Here is an 18,899-nt window from a genome sequence, read left to right on the forward strand (position 1 = left end):
GTGCCTCATAGACCCAATGGTACTGTTAAAAAAAGGAATTTATAATCCTCTTGTCAATCCATTACTGGATGAAGACCTTCCACACCTTCCGGTCATAGGAGTTGTTTAATCATACTTCACCACACTTGTCAGTGGGGGTTGGTGAAGAAGGAGGCCCGAAAACCGGATCAAGTGTCACTCACCAACTGATGTTAGCTGTGGCTGGGAATTGAAGTCAGGTAGTTGTTTCGTAGTGCAGTGTCGCACCACGCAACCCCGCCCCCCCCCCCCCCACAACAAAAACCCCCTGCCCCATAACCCACCTCTACCACTCCTTTACTTATGTAAGTAGCCTTTAAGGCTACAACAGGCCATCGTCTCACCATTCTCCAACATTCGAAAGCAAGCGTGGGGCCGCTGGCTAAGTAACAAACTCCAAGGTGCTATATCTGTGCCCTCCTACTATATGACAACCACCTGTCGGGATAGAGCTGAAAATCTGCCGAGCTCAAAAGCAGAGCCAACACAATGCATTTGCCGCTCGTCACGCACGTTCGCTCTCGCGCCTACCTGCCCAACGATCGGCTTGCGGCAAGCAGCGCACACCCCCTTCGCCACGATAGGGATACCCTGGCGGTTTAGGTCTGACTGTAGGCTGCCCAGCATGTTGTCCAGCTGCCTGCTGCCCTGCTGTGGAAGGGCTGGCAAGGGAGGCTTTTGCGGTGGGGCCGCAGCTGGCTGAGGATCTTGGGGCTCCCGCTGTGGCGCTGGCTGCGGCGCTGGCTGCGGCGGTGCCACCTGATATATATACGTACAAAATGCCAACGCAATTCCATCACTTGCCTTGTTTAAAAAAAAAAGAAGCAGGCGGTTAATTTTGGCTGTTCAACACGTGCAGCATACCGGAAGGGGAAAGTGACTGGAAAGAACTTGCCTGGCGTTTTGGAATGAGTGGTGGTGGAGGAGGGGAGGGAGAATGGAGTTTAGGAGATGGTAAAGCGTCGCCGAGATCTATCTCTGGAAGCTGTGAAATAGGAACATGTGGATTTGTACAAAACAGGCTGTGCTTTGAAATACACAGTACAACAGTTGAAAGAAGAGGCATGCATGCACAGATGTTAATTGAGAAAGTGAAATGTTAAAAGCCTGACATGCATAAATATGCAAATATAAACAAACACGGCTTTGCGAAAAATGGTTATGACATCAAGGAAGTTTTCTCAAAGAGTTAATATTTATTGTAATACATGTGTTTTTTTACTTCTTTAGCATCTCATGTTGCGAAACATAGCATGTATATTGCAGTGTATAAAATGACAAAAGCATGTCATGCCTTTTCGACAGTTGAATAGGAAGGAGCAGGCATGGCTTCATGATATGTAAATTGGACCTCCTGGGTAGGTGACCGCGCCTGGAATAAAAAAAACAGACAATTACCAGCAAGGCACAGAGATATTATAAAGTGGTGGCAGGACTTAGATGGTTCAATGCTGCATTTGCAGAAATAATCATAATGACACAATCAAGCCCAACACCACAGGTTCTGGTCCAATTTGTTGCCACTCTAAGGGGTTGTGCCACGGGACAGCTACTTGTCAAACGATAATAGCAACATATTCACGAATTAGGGCAGACACTTGCGCATTGTATACACAATTTTGCATTTCTGCTGCTTGGCAGTCCATGTCTAATAATGACCCCCCCCCCCCCCCACTACAATCCGGAACACATTACCGTCTGTAATGTGATGCCCAGGACATTTTAATCGGTATACTTGTGCATGTCATCGTCTCATATATAGTTTTACAAATGCTCGTAGAAATGCTTTAACTTTCTCTCCAGACTAGGCAGAGGATAATTGTTGGTCGATTGCCAATAATTATGTCACGAATTAAACGTAGGCTTAATTTTACATTTCATTACAATGCCATAATTTACCTACGGCTATTTACAAATAAATACATGAAATGTACAGCGTTTTGTCAATTCACTGCCTGATGAAAACTTCCACCCCCCGATGCCATATCGGTAATGACCATACCTCACCAAACTGGCAAGTGCGGGACGGTGAAACTCAGAGTGGTCCGTCGACCAATTCAGACGTCAGCCCGCCACACTGACGACAATCATGGCCAGAAATGTAGCCCAAAAATCACCAGAATCATAGAAAAACGTATTAATCACTGCGCCACCACTCCGCCCCAAACACCACCCCCTGCTGCAATATATTATGCTTGAAGATTTTGGAAACTGATTTCCCAAAAATAATAATAATCAGAATTTAAGTAAATAATCAAATATAATACCGCAAGAGCTCTTTAATGGTGCAAGTTACATTCTCATCAGGATAGATCGCTGTGACGGCACGGATAATGACAGCTAGTGGTGAACCAAGTCAGCATGCCTGTGGTGATTCATCAAAGGGGATGTCAGTCTGGCAGCCAACAGACACCCTGGCTCGAGGTGCTCTGCTGACACTCGTAGCTGGGAACACCAAAGGCTGTTGCAGTTGCAGCAATAAGGAGTCCAGCTCAGCTGTGATTTGTTGTTCGGCCGGAGATGGGGCCTCGATGTGGCCCAGGCGAAGCATAACTTTGGCCAATTCTGGCGATTCACGTGGCGGCGGCGGCGGCGGCGGTGGTGGTGGAGTTGGTGATCTGGGCTCCAGGTGTGGATGGTAAGCACGCTCGGGAGGGGTCGGCGGTTCTGATGGCATCGGTGGTGGTGGCAACTGTGGCTCCGCTTTGGAGATGGGTGGCGGTGACGGTTGATGATGCGGTGGAGGTGGTGGTAGGGGTGGAGGTGGGGGTGGAGTTGGTGGAAGTGGAGGAGGAGGAAAAGCAGGAGCAAATAGGACTTTTCGTGTTTGAAGAGGAGAACAAGCTTTTGAGAGCATCGTGACAGCAGGAGAGTTCCTTTGTAAAGGCATTTCTTTTTTCTACAGAAAGAAAGGAAAGAACAAGAATTGCAATGAAAAGGGTGTGGGTTTTTTTTACGTGACTGTTACATGCAATTGAACAGGTAATGCAATCACGTGTTGATTGAAGTGATTTCATGCTTGCCTTTTGTTCCAATATAGGTTCAGACATAACGATAACCCCCTCGGTGAGCCACTCGTCCACCGGTTTCTTGGCTTCTTCCCCTTCCTTCTTGAAGATGCCCAGCCTGCTCTGCAGCTCCTGTATGACTTTGTCCTGTTTCATCGACTTATTGTAGATCACAGGTCCCATGCGCCTTCTGGGTAGCTTACCATTGTACATTGGATGAATATTGGTGGTCTCTTTGGTTCTCTTAATAACAAACTTAATCTGTACGAGTATCGAGAATAGGAAGAAGAAAAAACAGCGAGAAAGTTGCAGGTAGTGAAAGTAAAGTGACAACAAAACATCAACTCATTTGTAAATATAAGGTGCTTGTGGTGGAAAAGTGAAATGTAAATGCATAGAAATTATGCTTTGTAATCAGGCCCAAATCTGTGTTAGTAGAAAGCCATGCCATTTGTATTACTGTGTTTCGAAAATAATGGGTTTCAAAGCAGCTGAACTGCCAATCACCCTTAATCAAAATGCAATATGAATTGCAAAATAATGAGGATTAATGAATCGTACCTAAAAAAAGTTGAATAATTATGTATATAAAAGGTTAAAAGTGAGATTGTTCAAAACATTGATCATTTAAATATAAGGAGAATGTTGGAGTTCACACAGGAGACATGAGTAAACATTTTAGTAAAGTGCTCACAGCCTGCAGGCTCACAACAGGCATGCGGTGAAAGTCAGACGAATGCACAGCCATTACGAGCCCATGAGTGCCAATGAAAGGGAGCCAGCAGCGTGCCTGCCGAGATGCAGAAACCTTCTTGATGCCCTCGGGTGGCAGAGTTGGAGGAAAATCAAAGGACTCGGATTTGATCACCATAGCATCTCCTGCTGCCTCATGCCCAGAATCATAAAGAATATTCTCCTTTTCATCCTTTCTTGTGTTCCCCGCAGTGCCTGGAATATCAGCTTTGCCATCTATAATCGAACAAACCTCTCCTCCAATGTTAATGGCGTCCACTGGAGATGGAAAAACATTTTTTGACTCGGTGCAGAGCGTTTTCAAGACCTGAGCATGTGGGACATCCATTTTGTATGGAGAATGTGCTTCCAGCGAAACTGACGGTAGACTTGATACTTTGGCCCTTTCTCTTGGTTTCGTCACAGAGAGCGCGGTCGTTCCTTGTGGATCCGCTTACGGCATTCGACGTGAAACTGTGCAGAGACGACATTGCAGGGATCTCCGCTGTTTTCTCTGGTGGCTCGTTAATTTTCACCTGCGAGAGTTCAGCCAGCGCCGTAGCTGGCTCTGGAATCATTGACAAAGAGCTAGTATTTGTTGCTTTAAAGAGGGCCACATCTCCAGTTGAAGCACTATTTTTATTTACGTACATTTTTGGAAATTCTGAGAAAACTATTTGTGACTCAGCCTTAGCCGGGGAATTAGCACCACCTTCTGATGGTACTGCCGATATTTGGTTGAAACCAGTCAATGTAGGCCCCGGGTTCTGTGTAACCATGCTGGATTGAGACTCTGATAGTGGAGGGATGTTGGATGTAGAACCACCAGGATTCAGGAGCTTTGCAAGTGCAGAACTTTTGTCTTCCAATTGTTCAAAAGACAAACACTTTGTCACTGTGGTATCTGAAATGTGTAATATTGCTGCAGTTTCGCTTTCTTGTAAGCTTTGCTGCCATTTATTTCCAGCGGTTATGGAATCGGTAAAACTATGAATCTTATTCCCTGGGCCAACAATACCTGATGACTCTAGTATTTTATTGGAAAGCATTTCGATGCCTTGTTCAGCTGTCTTCTCAGCAAAATATTGTCTTGACGATTGATCTGTTTTGATAGTGTATGGAACATTTGGCTTTGCTGGGTCCATGCTTTTTGAATTTAGGGGATGTTCCCAAGCTGTCAATGACAACACGAGCTCATTTTGCGAGCTCTTTTTTGACTGCACATCACAAATGACATCACCACGATTGGTTTCCTTCGCCTTCTGTGGCTCTTTACGATCCAATTGTTTTGAGAGGGCTTTCTTTTGAGCGACCCACTGAATCTCCTTCCCTTGCATAGTGTACACTGAGCTCTCATTATGTCCATTATATATGTCTTTAGTTTTATTGAGGGTAAGAGGAAATGCATTCACAGGTGATGAGCTATTTATGTCAGAGGTTGAAAGGTCAAGTGATAGGGCCTCTTCGTTAATGCAGAGAACTTCAAGGGGGCTTGAAGATCGAGAGGAGAGATTGGGAGAGGTGGATGGCATGTCTGGCACGTCGACCTTTAAGTGAAGACCATTAGTCATAGCAGAGAGGGTCAGGTCTGACCCCGAATTTCCCCTCACGCCCTTCATTTGCAGTTTACTTCTCTTCGGCTGAGATGTGCTTATCATGTTTGAGAGAATCTTGTCAGTGGACGCGAGGTCTGTCTTGAGAAGAGAGAGATCGTCTGGTATACATTCATCAGAGGTTGCTGAAAACTGCCGGCACAAGGGATTACAGAACAGCGGGGAAACAGTAATAAGAACAGAATATTAAAAGAGAAAATAAAACACGGAGATCAAAGAAATGAGAAAAGCAACTGAAGCAACATTGAACGCACCAGGAAAAGGATTTCACATTGTGACAGCTTGGTGTTTGTAGTTTGCTCCACAGAGCTGTGCACCGACGAGCCCTGACCACAGCACGTTCTCACTGAACAAGGCGTATATGTTTTGCATTACGCATCTCGATACCTGGGAGGTTACATCACCCGGCGCTTTTGTTGCTTGCCGTGAACGCGATGTGAAGCACGTATTGGGGATTTACATGGAGGAATCAGAATACCTTTCTCAAAGCCTCACACCGTGCTTACATATGGCCAGAGGGTCGCAACTGGGTACCCGATACCCGTACCCTATCCGATACCCGCCTACCCGTACCCGGCCGGGTACGGGTACGGGTAGCCGTTTGCGACCCTGGTGCGGCCGGGTACGGGTACGGGTAGACCGTGAGTCACTGGTGAGTCACCATGGGATCCTCATTTGCCAGTAAAAATATGATAATTGGTTGTTTACCCTTCTATCTGACAACAAAATATGACACCTTTTTACAAGGAGTCATGTTTGCATAGACCACAATACCTGCAGTCATAATGCAAACAAAAAACATAACTCTGATAATGTGCACTGTCCTTGAAGTTGATTGGTCCACACCCGAGACAGCTTTCCTTAGAGCCTAGTCTTACATGGTGTGGACCAATCAACTTCAAGGACAGTGCACATTATCAGAGTTATGTTTTTTGTTTGCATTATGACTGCAGGTATTGTGGTCTATGCAAACATGACTCCTTGTAAAATGGTGAGTCACCGTTTGTCACTCATTTCCCAACGTCTTGTCTCTTCTCACAATTCAAGTTCCTAGAATCAACCCACCCGCGCCTGCAACATGGCTTCATCCCTGAGGTCGCAATCAGGTACTCGATACCCGTACCCTACCCGTACCCGGCCGGGTACGGGTAGGGTACGGGTACGGCCGGGTACGGGTACGGGTACCCGTTTGCGACCCTGGTGCAGCCGGGTACGGGTAAAGAATCAAAACCCATTTGCGACCTCTGTATATGGCCCAAACACTACAAGGGAGGAAGACCCTCGTGAACATTTTCGTTCTCTGGCGCATCTCTTTTTTAGGGGCCCAAAGGCATTGAGGAGAATTTACCCAAGTTTACACGAGGAGTGGAGATGGTGTTCAGAAGCCTAACGGCACCTGATGGGCCCTCCCTCTGTAAACCCGCCCATGTAGGTTTTCATCCCTGTGCTGTATAACTCTCCGGTGTCTCTTCGGCTTGCACCGCGCATTGTTTTGGCAGAAAGTACACCATGCCAATTAACACGGGGTACAACCCGTTATCACATCAGAGAGCCCACTTCTTTTCTCATATACTTTCTGACTGTGACCTTTGCAAGGTCTGTTGTGGGCCTGACTGCCCATCACATTGGGCATACTTACATTGGTCTGTATTTTGAAGTCTGAGAGGCAGGCCATGAGCTCATCCAGCTCTCTGGTGGCGGAGGAAGCAGACATTCGGGAAGGTTGGTGAACTGGAACAGCATTGCACATCTGAGCAGATGAGGGAGGACTGAAAGACACACGTTGAAAACAGACCATGAATGACCATACAATCTCCCGAGCAGGTACATGAAGAAAAATGTAACGGCTGCTACTTCAGTGCATGTCCACAGTTATTATTTACGTATTTTAGAACAGAACCCAATCGACGTTTCAGGAAAATAAATAAACAAAAGAAATAAATGGCACCAAAGTAAAAGGCACAAACGACAACAAAACGTTAACACGTAACCCTTTTTGCCACATTATAGCCAAGTACCAAAGCCAAATGTAACCAAAAATACTGCAAAAGCCCACGTGTAAAAAGAAAATCCATAAACACACAATAGGTCATTGAGCAATGCTATAAAATATCAGCAGCAAAGATCAAGCCCAAATTTTCTTACAGGAGAGTCAAGAAAAATCAGCCACAGAAAACTCTCTCTGTGCGGGGACAAATATCTCAGGGGAGTGAATGCGTACAAGTAAGTGCTCTTAGAGTTTCACATTTAAAACTTCACCAACACACGTGCCACCATTGTATTACCTCATTACAGCGGCTAATCGATTGTTGCAGTTTACATTTATAGGAGGGGCCCAAAATTTGTAATATTTTACCAAGTCATTCAGGTGACTAATGGACCGAAAAAAAGAAACTGAACGTTGTGGTTTTTTTCTCTCTCAAGATTACCAAACGTTGATGACCAAATTTTCTGAACTACTGATGTAATTTGCACAAGCCACGTTTAGGCTAACCTGTCTTGTATTTTGTTTATATTCCAAACAAAAAGCCACAAATCTAGGTAACACTGTGATATGTAAAAGAAACGAAGTGGTTTGTTGCTCAAAGGAGTTTTCATAGAACCTCACCTCCTGTTTAAAGTCACGTGTTGTTTACGGAAATTCTGCATTGCTATGGAAGTCAAACCATGGGACAACCATTGTTGACTTTCCACAAGAAGGAATTCCTTTTAATATCTACCCTCCCGAGAGATGAAGGACTGTGTTTAACCCTGGTAAATGAACACGCGGCCTTCCCATTGTAAGCCATGACTCTCGAACCAATGAACCACTTGGTCAGTTCATGTTAGTATTACTGTAGAAATAAAACTTTATTGCCTTTCACAATAATTAACAAAATTGCACAAACATTATTAATTCTATTTAATGGTTTATTTAATGGCTCACTGAACCACAGCTAAATGAACACGCTTCAGCCTGCTGCTCTTTACCCTATGTCAGATGTTCACATTTCTAGATTAATGCACAGTGCAATGAGTATCCTTCATCACATATCAGCAGCTAATTACAGCTGCTGAAACCTAAAAAAAAAGTAGAATTATATCACTGTGTAGGTTGCGCTGTGTAGCTCTCCGATGTGTGTTTGGGTTATACCACGCATCGTTCATCACGAAATTGGACTCTTTCGCTCAGTTCCTGATGGAACTAAGAAGCTCCCAGAACATGGGGCGAAATGTCAGAATTCATGGGGAAGTACACTGTGCTACAGCCTAGAAACTCATGAACAAAGGTCCTTGCACAAGAAGCAATACAATCCGACAACACATTGAACTAAAACAAAGATTGCCTAACAAAGTATTGCTGATTGGCTGACACACCTGAACTACAAAGATATGTCCAGCATTTTTTTACATTATTGCTTACTCCAATAATTTAAATGGTAAGGTGAATTAAAAACCAGCACGCACGTATTAATGATTAAAATATAATACTGTTTCTTTGACTCATCGTTATTCAGGACAAAACTAGCCGCCGAGAACCTCACCAGGTTCAATTGGATTGAGATACAAACGAAATAGCGTTAATGACCTTAAGAAATATTTGATGACGTAACTTTGATTCGTGCACTTGCATATTGCACAATTATGGTAAATTTTTTGTTTTACAATTTGCTCATACATTCACGTCTTCATGTACATATTAGGTTCTATGGTGTTGCCTATTAGCTGTAAAGTTTTAAGACCTAGGGTTAAAAATGTCTATAAAAGAGAACACAACGCGAGGTTGTATCTATTAAGGCATGACATTTTTACTAAGGCAGCACGTGTCATGCCTCCCCTCTTAAGATCCATCCATGCCATGTAATCTAATGCTAGAAACAAGCCCTATTAGCCATTTTCAGCACCATGCTCTTTTGCAAGAAGACTTTTCAGGGACAGGCATCTATGAGGGAAGACATTGTGGAGGCAGAGCAATAATGAACGAAATGGGAGGAGGGAATGAATGACGAAACGAGTGGAATTAAATCAATAATAATTTATAACTGAAGAATATGGCATTTGAAGGATTATATGAGAGAAGCACTGATGTCCAAAAGGAATCATTCAAGTGCACCGCATGACCTTTTTATTATTATAAAAAATATTGCTCTGCCACGGTTAAGTCTAATCTCGGATTTCCAATAATTTACTGTGAAATTAAAACTGTATTTGAATTGGACACATTGGTAAATATTAATCCGTGTCCAATTTCACACATGGCCCTTTATAAAAAATACATTTGACAATGAACACAGGGGCTCTGACATGTTTTCCTATTCAAATGTGTTTCTCAAGTTTGCTTTACCTTGAAAAATGAACATTATATTTAATATCAGGGTAGCTTGTTAAAATGAACACTCGCATTCATAAAAAAGACTCGTATGCTTACCGTACAGCACCACCGGTATTACTGACACAAAATAAACTGGAAGAAAGATGTCTTATCATAATTTTCTCATCTCTATTGGCCCATTTACAACAGCGCCGTGCATACAGCGGTATTTTCCTTATGATTTCGTTACCAGTGTACACCTGAAGTCATCTTTGGCCTGGAGAGACCAAAAACTTAGAGAGACATCCTGTATGTACAGTACATATGTTGAACTTCTTTCGGACCATACACAGCAAACCATGCTAATCGGAGGTGCGGGGGAAGAACAGCAAACTGAACACAAAAAGCAGTTCTAAAGAAATTAGTTTTCAATCTTAATGATTTAAAAGTGCATGGCTCCAATGGTTTCCTAATATTGGAAGGAAGAGCGTTCCAGACGGCCGCAGAAGCACATCTGAAGGCGTGCAATGCAGTGACCGTCTTTGTTCGATGGCCAACCAAAAGCCGCTGCGAGGATGAGCGGAGTTCGCGTGATGGTTCATGCTCCTTTACGAGATCAGCAAGGTATTGTGGTTCATTTGTGGCGAGCACTTTGTGTGTATTGAGTGCAACCGGAAGCCAATGCAGCTCGGTGAGCACCGGATGGACATGGTGGGATCTTGCACGCTACAAGCCTCGGTGTGTTTAGGAGGGAGTGCAGGACTCACTATGTTCTCCTGGCTTTTGCTTAAACATTATTGCACTGTATTTGCATTTTATTTTATTGTATATAATGTTTTCATACCTTCTTGAGTGGCGGGGATATTACATTTAAAATATATATACGATTTACGGTTGCCCTGTCAGTTGAGGCCATCTTCCCAGGCAGAGCCGCTATTCGAGCCCCACCGCCTTGCTGCAACCCTACACACCGCCAACTGCTTACTGCGCACACCTGGCACGAGCACGACTGTTATTATAGCGAACAAAATACTTCCAAGGGCATATGCACGTTGAAAAGTGGCTGATTTTTCTCCCCTGAAAGAAATAGGATGTAACTTGTCAGTGTGCTAAAAAGTTTTTTCTTGTATTTATAAATGCTTTTTTTTGTTCTCGACATTGGATTGTCCATAAAACGGCACTGATGTTTCCCTTATAGATATTAAAAAATGGGGAAATTATGATTTATTTGAACGTAAAGTCTTGTAAAGTCCCAGGCCAATCTTTAAAAGCTTCAGTACTGTCATCGCAGGCCATGAATAAATAATGCAGTTGCTCTTAGACACAACCACCACATAAAAAAACTAATTACATTAAGTGAATGGCGTTTAAAAGCTCGGTTTTCTCTTTTTCTGCACGATTCTCATCAGTAATCATTCAAACTTATTATGAGATTTCATATCGATTGAAGAGTAAATTACATTTATGCAAACAAAGTCTCTATTAAGTCGTACGAAAGAAGTTATTCTTGAGCATTTATATAATGCTGCTTAATGCCTCTTGGAGATGTATATGAAGCATTCTGTAAATGAAAGATTGTTTCATATGCCTTGGAATTTTACATGCGGTAAATTGAAAAGTTATTTCTTTCTCATGAAAATCCATTATTTTTCCTAAACCTTGTTACCAAGGCCAATCTACACAGCTTATAGTTTACAATGGCTGCATATCTGAATAAAAGAAAATTCATGCCATGTTTTCATGACCAATGGGAACTGTGCTGGCTCGATTACTCATTTTCCACTGGCACAGCAACATCCCGGTTTACCTGGGAGATGCGTTCCTGAGTTGGGTGACGACGAATATCAAAACGACGTAAATCAAAACGATTTACTGGATAGATAGAGGTGAAGGCTGAGGGGCGACGGACGGACAATGCTGTCAGCGACATAATTGGGGTTGAGGCGATGCAAATCAGGTCGCAGTGTTAATAATAAAGCGACGACGTATTTGAGAAACGACGTGAAAGGGGGAGATGTACATTGAGCCGAGCCAGCACGAGGCTCTCACGATACGAGTGGTTTTCCACTGCTTATTTACTGTGTGGAGCCTAACCAAACCATGATACACGCTGGCCTCTCAAGCCATCTGAATCTACCTCGATGCCAAGCAGGGCCATGGTCAGGGCATGTAAATGCATGTGACATCAATTAGTACACTATGAAGAAGATAAACCAATTAGGGCGTCAATGCACCATCTACGTGTGTCTCAACGTCACACATTACGCTTGACGCCAACGGGAATGCTTGGCTTTCGCAGTGCAAATACAACCTGCACCTCCTGGCCCGCCTGAGCGTGGCTCGGCCCAGTTCCAGCACAGCGCTCGTATGTGTCAGTGGAAAAGGGATATAAGTTGGGCACTGAGCCGGGCTAAAGAACGTGCGGCGCCTTCACAGTGGCTGGCCCTCAGCCAAGCAATCCCGACTTGGTTCTCAACCTGCCCCAAGAGCTTCGGTGTGACGTACGTACGTATATGTTGAACTTCTTTCGCACCGTATGTAGCCAACCGTGTTAATCGGAGGTGCGGGAGAGGGGGAAGGACAACAAACTAAACACAAAATCAGTTCTAAGGAAAATCATTTTCAATTTAGATGTAAAAGTGCATAGCTCCAGTGTCTTCCTAGTAGCACGTGAAATATGGCCAGGGCTACAATAGAACCAGCCGTGACGTCACAAAGTCAAAATGGATATGGGACGTTAACGCCGTGACACCACGAACAGAGTTCAACTCTGTGGCCACGTTAATGTCAAAAAATCCATCATCCACACATCCATCATCCGCCATGATCAATCGACTTCTGGATGAAGATTATGGGGGGTGGGGGGTTTGTTTGACCAAACTTCACAATCGATTTTAACTTAAGTGAATATCACCAAACTCATGCTTACATTAAACGTTGTTGGACAATTAATTGTATTTACTATTGATTTCTAAACTGTGCCCGTGGCCATGGAGTAGCAGATGGGTCGTAGCAGGAGCGCTGGGCCCAACGTTGATCGAGCCTGGGGTAATGTTTTAAAACACACTCGTGCTAAAAATAAAAGGGGTAACAGTTTATACTTGTCCTTTCCATTCTTAACGGAGGAACAAACCATGAGGCCCTCAGGTGCAAACGAGCGTGACCGTGACTCGAGTGATGAGCAGGTGACATGACACGTCTGTATCCGCGCCATCTCCTGCCCCCAAAGCATGTTCGAGGCGACAGAACTGTTTAGCTGTGGAGTTAAGTGGTGGCGTTGTGGTTAGCACAGTATGCTGTGTGGTCCCGGGGACCTGCGTTTGAGTGATGCCCGAAGCGGTACAGGGTGGCCTCTTTACCAGGCTGCACTGCCAGTGTGAAGTATGGTAAAAAGTAAAAACATTCAAAGAAACGGTGTTGGGGAAACCATTCATCCAGCAGTGGATTCACAAATGGCTGCACATTACGGTTTTCCTTTAGCAAAGCCCGAGCAACCAATAAAGCATATGAACACAAGGTCAGGAGAAGGGATCCATGAGGTCAAACATACAGGCTGAACAAGACAAACAGAGAATACGGACAAGCGAGAGAAAGATGACAGATGGAGCAATGCAAATGCATCAAGACGTGTGCGGGCGAGAGAGAGCAAATGCTGCTGCACGGAACTGCTGAGTGTTTCCTTTAGCATTTGAAGCGGTGTGTCTAAAATTGCATAGGGAATCACTGATAATGGAAATGATGATAATAAAGATAACGGCGTGCAGTGGCTTTAAGCATGCTCGCGGCCTTTGCATGTGGAGTCATGTGTCCAGAGACACTGTACAAATAGTACGTCGGGGCAGTTGAAGGATAGGAGGGGATTTTTTATTATAAATGTTCCGTCTTTGTATTTCTTTACACTTCTCAGAGAGGAGACAGGTAGGCATTAGAGGGCAGGAAAATATGGAAGGAGAGCAAACAACGGTATGAGAACACCTTGCAGGTAGAAATGAGAACACCTGGCAGACAAGAAACGGTCAGTCGTAGGCAAGAGCCTTGATCCGCACAGGGTGGGGGGGGGGGGGTGTCTGCAGTGGAGAGCTATGGGTAGGGAATTATAGACCCCGGGAGCAGCTGCAGAGAAGGCTTGACCTCCCATTGAGCAAGAGGTTGCCGGGCGGTTTCGACAGGAGGCCATGCTTATGGAGGCAAAGAGCACGTGGGCCATAGCAGGGGAAATGAGGTGGGTGAGGTTGGTTGGGGTGAGTAATGGATTCCCAAGAAGATGGTGAAAGTCAATCTCTCATTTGATCCGCTGCTAGATTAAGAGTCGGTGGAGGGATTTGATTGCCGAGGAGATGTGGTCTCTTTTATGAGTGCCAATGTGAGAAGTGTGGTGGCAGCATACTGAATCATCTGGAGTTAGGAGATTAGAGATTTTTTTGGGAGGTCACAGAGGAGAGAAGTACGCGGTCGAGTTGAGCAGTGATGAAGGCATAGATCAGCGGTTCCCAACCAGCGGTCCGCGGACCCCTGGTGGTCCACGAGGTTATTGCAGGAGGTTCGCGGGAAAAAAAATAACATCCTCGCCAAGGAAGTGTACAATTTTCAAACAGTCCGCAAAATGTTTAGTGGTTGAAAAGGGGGTCCCCGTACAATCGAAAAGGTTGTCAACCGCTGGCATAAATACCTCAGGAGAAGAGGATGTAATGAAGTAGTGGATGTGGTCAGTGTAGGAGAACGACAGCTCGGGATCAACGACAATTGCTATCTTGATGTTGGAACTTAGAGCCCATTTGAAGTGGAGGCTTTATCAATAGCTTACTTTTTGTCGGTGAGAATCTCAGTTTTGGGTGCATGGAGCTGAAGAAAGTTTTAACCAATCGAAAATGAGACCGTGTCAAGAGTGCACAGTGAGACGGTGGTCTGTCAAGCCATTGTCGGATTGGGCGTCAACAGCATGGCAAATATGCTCGACGCGAAAGCTGGAGATTACGTTTGTTACGAGAGGAAATAAAACGAGAAGCGTAATGGGCTGATGAAGGAACTTTTGTGGAGGCCACCGAGTAAAAAATTATGATCACGATGATATGCAAACAAAACCTCTCGTACAAAAAAGGATATTGCAGTTGCTACCCAGGCTTGATGCCCAATGTGCCGTAAACAAGTACGGTTTTCGATATGAATTCGCACATCTGAAACAGATTTACAGTAAATGCACCATTCGTGTGACAGCATGTAGGTGAAGCAATCAGGAAGACGTTGTAAGATTTCTGGATGTGATGCTCTGCTACCTTGGGGATTCTGTGATGTGTACACAGGACAACATTAAATGTATTGAAACAACATCATAGCTATTTTAAAAGGCATCAGCGTATTGGTAAATCAATAGTCCAAGAAATGTACAGAATCAGCCCCCTTGAGACACATTTGGGGCCTCGGTACATCATCTCTGCTGGAAGCCCCCCCATTCCTTCCCATCGCCCGTGACCGTTGTCAAAAGGAGAAAATTTTGCCTAGGCCTCAATCGTACCCAACAAATTAATGTGTGCGACGCGAACGCCGTTGCAATATTTTATCCGGGGCAGAGACCAGATGAAAAATATTGTTTGAAAATAAAATAGGTGGCAGAGACATTAATCACAAAATGACATGGCCATGTACCCTACATTTAGAATATATCATATAAATCGTTTAGATTGTCAGTTATTTATTACCGATTTGTCTCCGTTTTCGTGATTGTATGAATACATGTAACATTATGTAATTACATTAATATTAAGAAAAAATAAATTCTGAAATAGGCCTTTCATGAGCTTATTTTAATGTGTCAAACAATAGAATTACTTCAAATCAAGTCCTAACTATAGAATATTTTTTGCTGTCACTCCATGCAAAAAAAAGGCGATATTAGGATTAGTTCAATTGTATTGTCTTATTTAGCAGGCGTCCAAACAATTCAGTTGCACCCCCTTTTCCTGCCACTCTCGCCGTGCCTGGGCAGACCCGTACCGTCTTCAGACACGATGACGCTTATTTATACCATCCTACGGAACCAGATGATGTATGCACGTGCTCACACACGTGCGAACGTACGCGTAAGAGTTACTGCTTGCGGCGGCAGCAGCGCCGTTCTCTCTCACCCTTGCTGAGGTGGCACCGAGGCGCCAACACTGCCGTGTTCCCGAAGGCCCTCTGTGGCCGCTCTGCCTTGCGATTCCATCACTCTGGGGTCCATGCTGTGAGCTTGAGCCGAGCCATGGCTGGAGTCGACGGCGAGGGCTTTGCTTCCGTCTGCTGTTTTGCACGGCGAAGAAATGTGGATGTTTGTGAGCCGTGTTTTATTTTAATTGTATGTTAAAAACAGTAAACATAGCAAAAACTAAACCAGAATTCGAATAATGGATCTAAAGACGAACCTAGTTTTGATATAAGACAGGGAAGAGAAGCAGAGGATAGAGTAGTGAAGAGAGAAAATTAAAATAGAAGATGAGAGAGGGATTGACAGCAGATACACAACAGTGTAAAATTATCATATACTAGCTTGTTTGCCCGTCCTAGGAAGGAAGCTGTAATATTTACGAAAACATTGAGCAGAGTATAATTGTATCTTGTGTAAATTAAATGGCAGTGAATCTGGCACAAAACGAAGTCGTAAAACACTTCACCTGCAGTTTACTGTAGCACTGCATTAATGGCAATGATTCTTGCACAAAACTATGTCATAAAACACCTCACTTCATGTCACCGTAGCACTGAAAATAACTGACCTTCAATTTGTTCAAATTCACTGCTCTGATACTTTATTCTCTTCTGCCTTTGGTTGCTGGGGTTGAAATAAATTGGAATTCGATACAATAGCTGGAAAATCACCGAGAAATGTCTATTTTATCATAATGTAGAAGCATGAATTAGACTTAACTTTTGTCTCCAAGTGCTGAATATATAAATAAAGACACCAAACCCACTTTGTTGCTGCGTAGAATTATTTATTAGATTCACTTTCAATAAAGAAACTTCAAACTTAAAGCGAATTATTTCCGCTCGACCTTCTTCTGCGCGAGTGTAGAAATCCACCCGCTCATGAATATTAATTATGAGGGGGGGGGGGTGCGGCACGTGGAGTGACGTCACGCACGTTACACACAAACAGACATCCTTGGCTCATTATAGTAGTAATGAATGTAAGCTTGATAGCATTGCGGTGTTTTGTTTTGCCAAATTATATCTTTAGAATCTTATTCTAATTTTTTGTTTGAGTGGTTCAGGGTTTAAAAAAATATATATTCCAATGTCCAATCGCAGTCAACTTGAAAAAACAAATATATTAGTGTTTGATTGATCTTATCAGGATATCCTGAAGCAGATTTGTTGACCCCAAAATTGACTTTTGTATTTCCACTCAGAATAATTGTGTTTTTCTGCTCACCCATGCATTGCTATTAAAGCAGACACTAATATATTACCTCCGGGCAGCAACCATTAATTTAGCTATGTGCAGAAGCAAAATCTTAATTTACTTGCCAAGTTTCACATTTATTTAAGTCAAATGTCTTCCTGCTCCTATATGAGTGGGACAATGGGCATCTTTGTTGGTGGCCCTGTGCCAGCACTTGAAGTTGCACATGCTTATGAAATTCTCCAGTCGGACCACAAAACCACCGCCGTATATTCTCGATGGTAAAGATGCAGCCCTGCAATCTCTTGCTCTAGCCACTCCTGACAGAAGGGCATCCACCAGAAGGAGCTCGAGGGAGCTCTAGAGTATTTTCTCGTACTCTTCACCGCTGGCCGGGCATACTGGAACCGGTGGGAGGACCAATGCTTTAGTGCACCTCACACGACCTACCGGCCGATTAATTGTGGTGCACCCAGTGATGCCCTTGGGTGGACAGAGGCCGGAGGAGTTTGTGCCGGTGACCTCTGGATTCCAAGCCCGGTGAGTCAACCATTACACCACAGCCACATCGACTTTCCAAAGTGGTACTTATTTTAACCCGAGAGATTATGAATTGAGTTCATCCCCCCAATGGGGCTTTTAAGTCACAATTTTATGAATACGGAAAGAGCAATCTAACTACTGTACTTAACCACCAAGCCAGATTGAGTTGGCCACATGCTTCCAATGCATTTAGCACAAGTGACAGTCAAGCACAATGGGTATTTTATTCAGTACCAGTAGCTACCAATGGCCATCATGCACTTCAGTACACGCAATTTTACTTGCCTTTCTGAAATTCATTGCACCATTCCAAAGCATATAAATGTAATAAAAATAGTCAGTTACTGTTGATAAATGCTACTGCAATTGGTAAATTCGAATAGCTCTATTACAAAAAAAATGTCTGCCAAATTTCAATACTTTCACATACATACATGCATATGCATTTAGTTTCAACGACATGGGTTTGCATAAAGATGCTTTGCGTGCTCCCTCTATGCCTGTACTATGTTTCGTCAATGTTCCAGGACTCACTTGAAAAACTAAGTTCAAATGGTCTCCCTCCTGGCTTTAACTAAAGTAAATAAACTGACTGCACTGTATATACTAGTATATGCCGTGTCGTGTGTGGAGGTTATTTACAGCCGTGGCAATGCATTGCTCATGCCCATTTTATCACCCATCATAGCGTAAAGCAGTGACTTAAATATGTGCCCTTTTAAGGCCCTTCTGCTGCGCCTGCTGCTTGCAGAAAGGGTTCAGAACTGCAGCGGTACTGTTGCTTTACCGTGCGTGTTTGAGTTGGCAGGCGGTCACAGGCGGAAAAAGTAGAGTCCCGAATATAAACAACACATGTGCAGCACCCATCTACAATGCTTGTAAAACGCAGTCATGAATGTGTGGGAGCCTTCACACCATCCTGGTTCATATGCAACTGTCAACCCATGCATACATTTGGCTACTTGTTTAGAATTCGAATTGTTCAATTGACTTTTACCGTTTGAACAATCCATGCAGCACGCAGGTTTTTCGTTTTATATATAGATGTAAAAATTATCCAATTGAATTAATAAATGCTCAGTGAATGACATGAATTTTAAACCTTGACATTTCTTTGGAGATGGCAACACGATTTGTGATAATAATACGTATTTCCACGTGACAAAGAGCCAGCAATTTGCACATTTTAGCAATAATGCTGTGAAAATCACGTTATATGTGCGGATATCTGGAGAAATACTGAAACGTATTGTAGTAAAATTCAGTTATTCTACAAATGTCAACCTTAAAAAAAAGAATCAGCTGGGAAACGGTGA

At 43.7% G+C, this 18,899-nt stretch overlaps 1 protein-coding gene across 7 annotated transcripts in view; it reads right to left on the minus strand.

Moving 5' to 3' along the window:
* The window catches only part of PXN (paxillin), a 56,453-nt gene that overhangs the window by 11,448 nt on the left and 26,106 nt on the right, over window positions 1-18,899 (minus strand). The window contains exons 1-6 of one of the 7 annotated variants that reach the window (XM_061561281.1): window positions 3,835-4,018; window positions 3,042-3,287; window positions 2,384-2,917; window positions 1,313-1,390; window positions 914-1,003; window positions 550-777 (exon numbers count right to left, since the gene is read on the minus strand). In XM_061561281.1, the coding sequence (XP_061417265.1) occupies window positions 550-777; window positions 914-1,003; window positions 1,313-1,390; window positions 2,384-2,917; window positions 3,042-3,287; window positions 3,835-3,897 (1,239 nt within the window). In that variant the 5' untranslated portion in view covers window positions 3,898-4,018. Of the gene's footprint in view, window positions 1-549; window positions 778-913; window positions 1,004-1,312; window positions 1,391-2,383; window positions 2,918-3,041; window positions 5,504-7,010; window positions 7,141-15,784; window positions 15,939-18,899 lie in introns of those variants that run through there. The other 6 variants (XM_061561280.1, XM_061561285.1, XM_061561284.1 and 3 more) reach the window with 6 other exon arrangements.

The sequence above is a fragment of the Lethenteron reissneri genome, chromosome 27, assembly GCF_015708825.2.
Source record: "Lethenteron reissneri isolate LAM-NWPU_2019-01 chromosome 27, ASM1570882v1, whole genome shotgun sequence".
In the NCBI taxonomy this organism is placed as follows: domain Eukaryota; kingdom Metazoa; phylum Chordata; class Hyperoartia; order Petromyzontiformes; family Petromyzontidae; genus Lethenteron; species Lethenteron reissneri.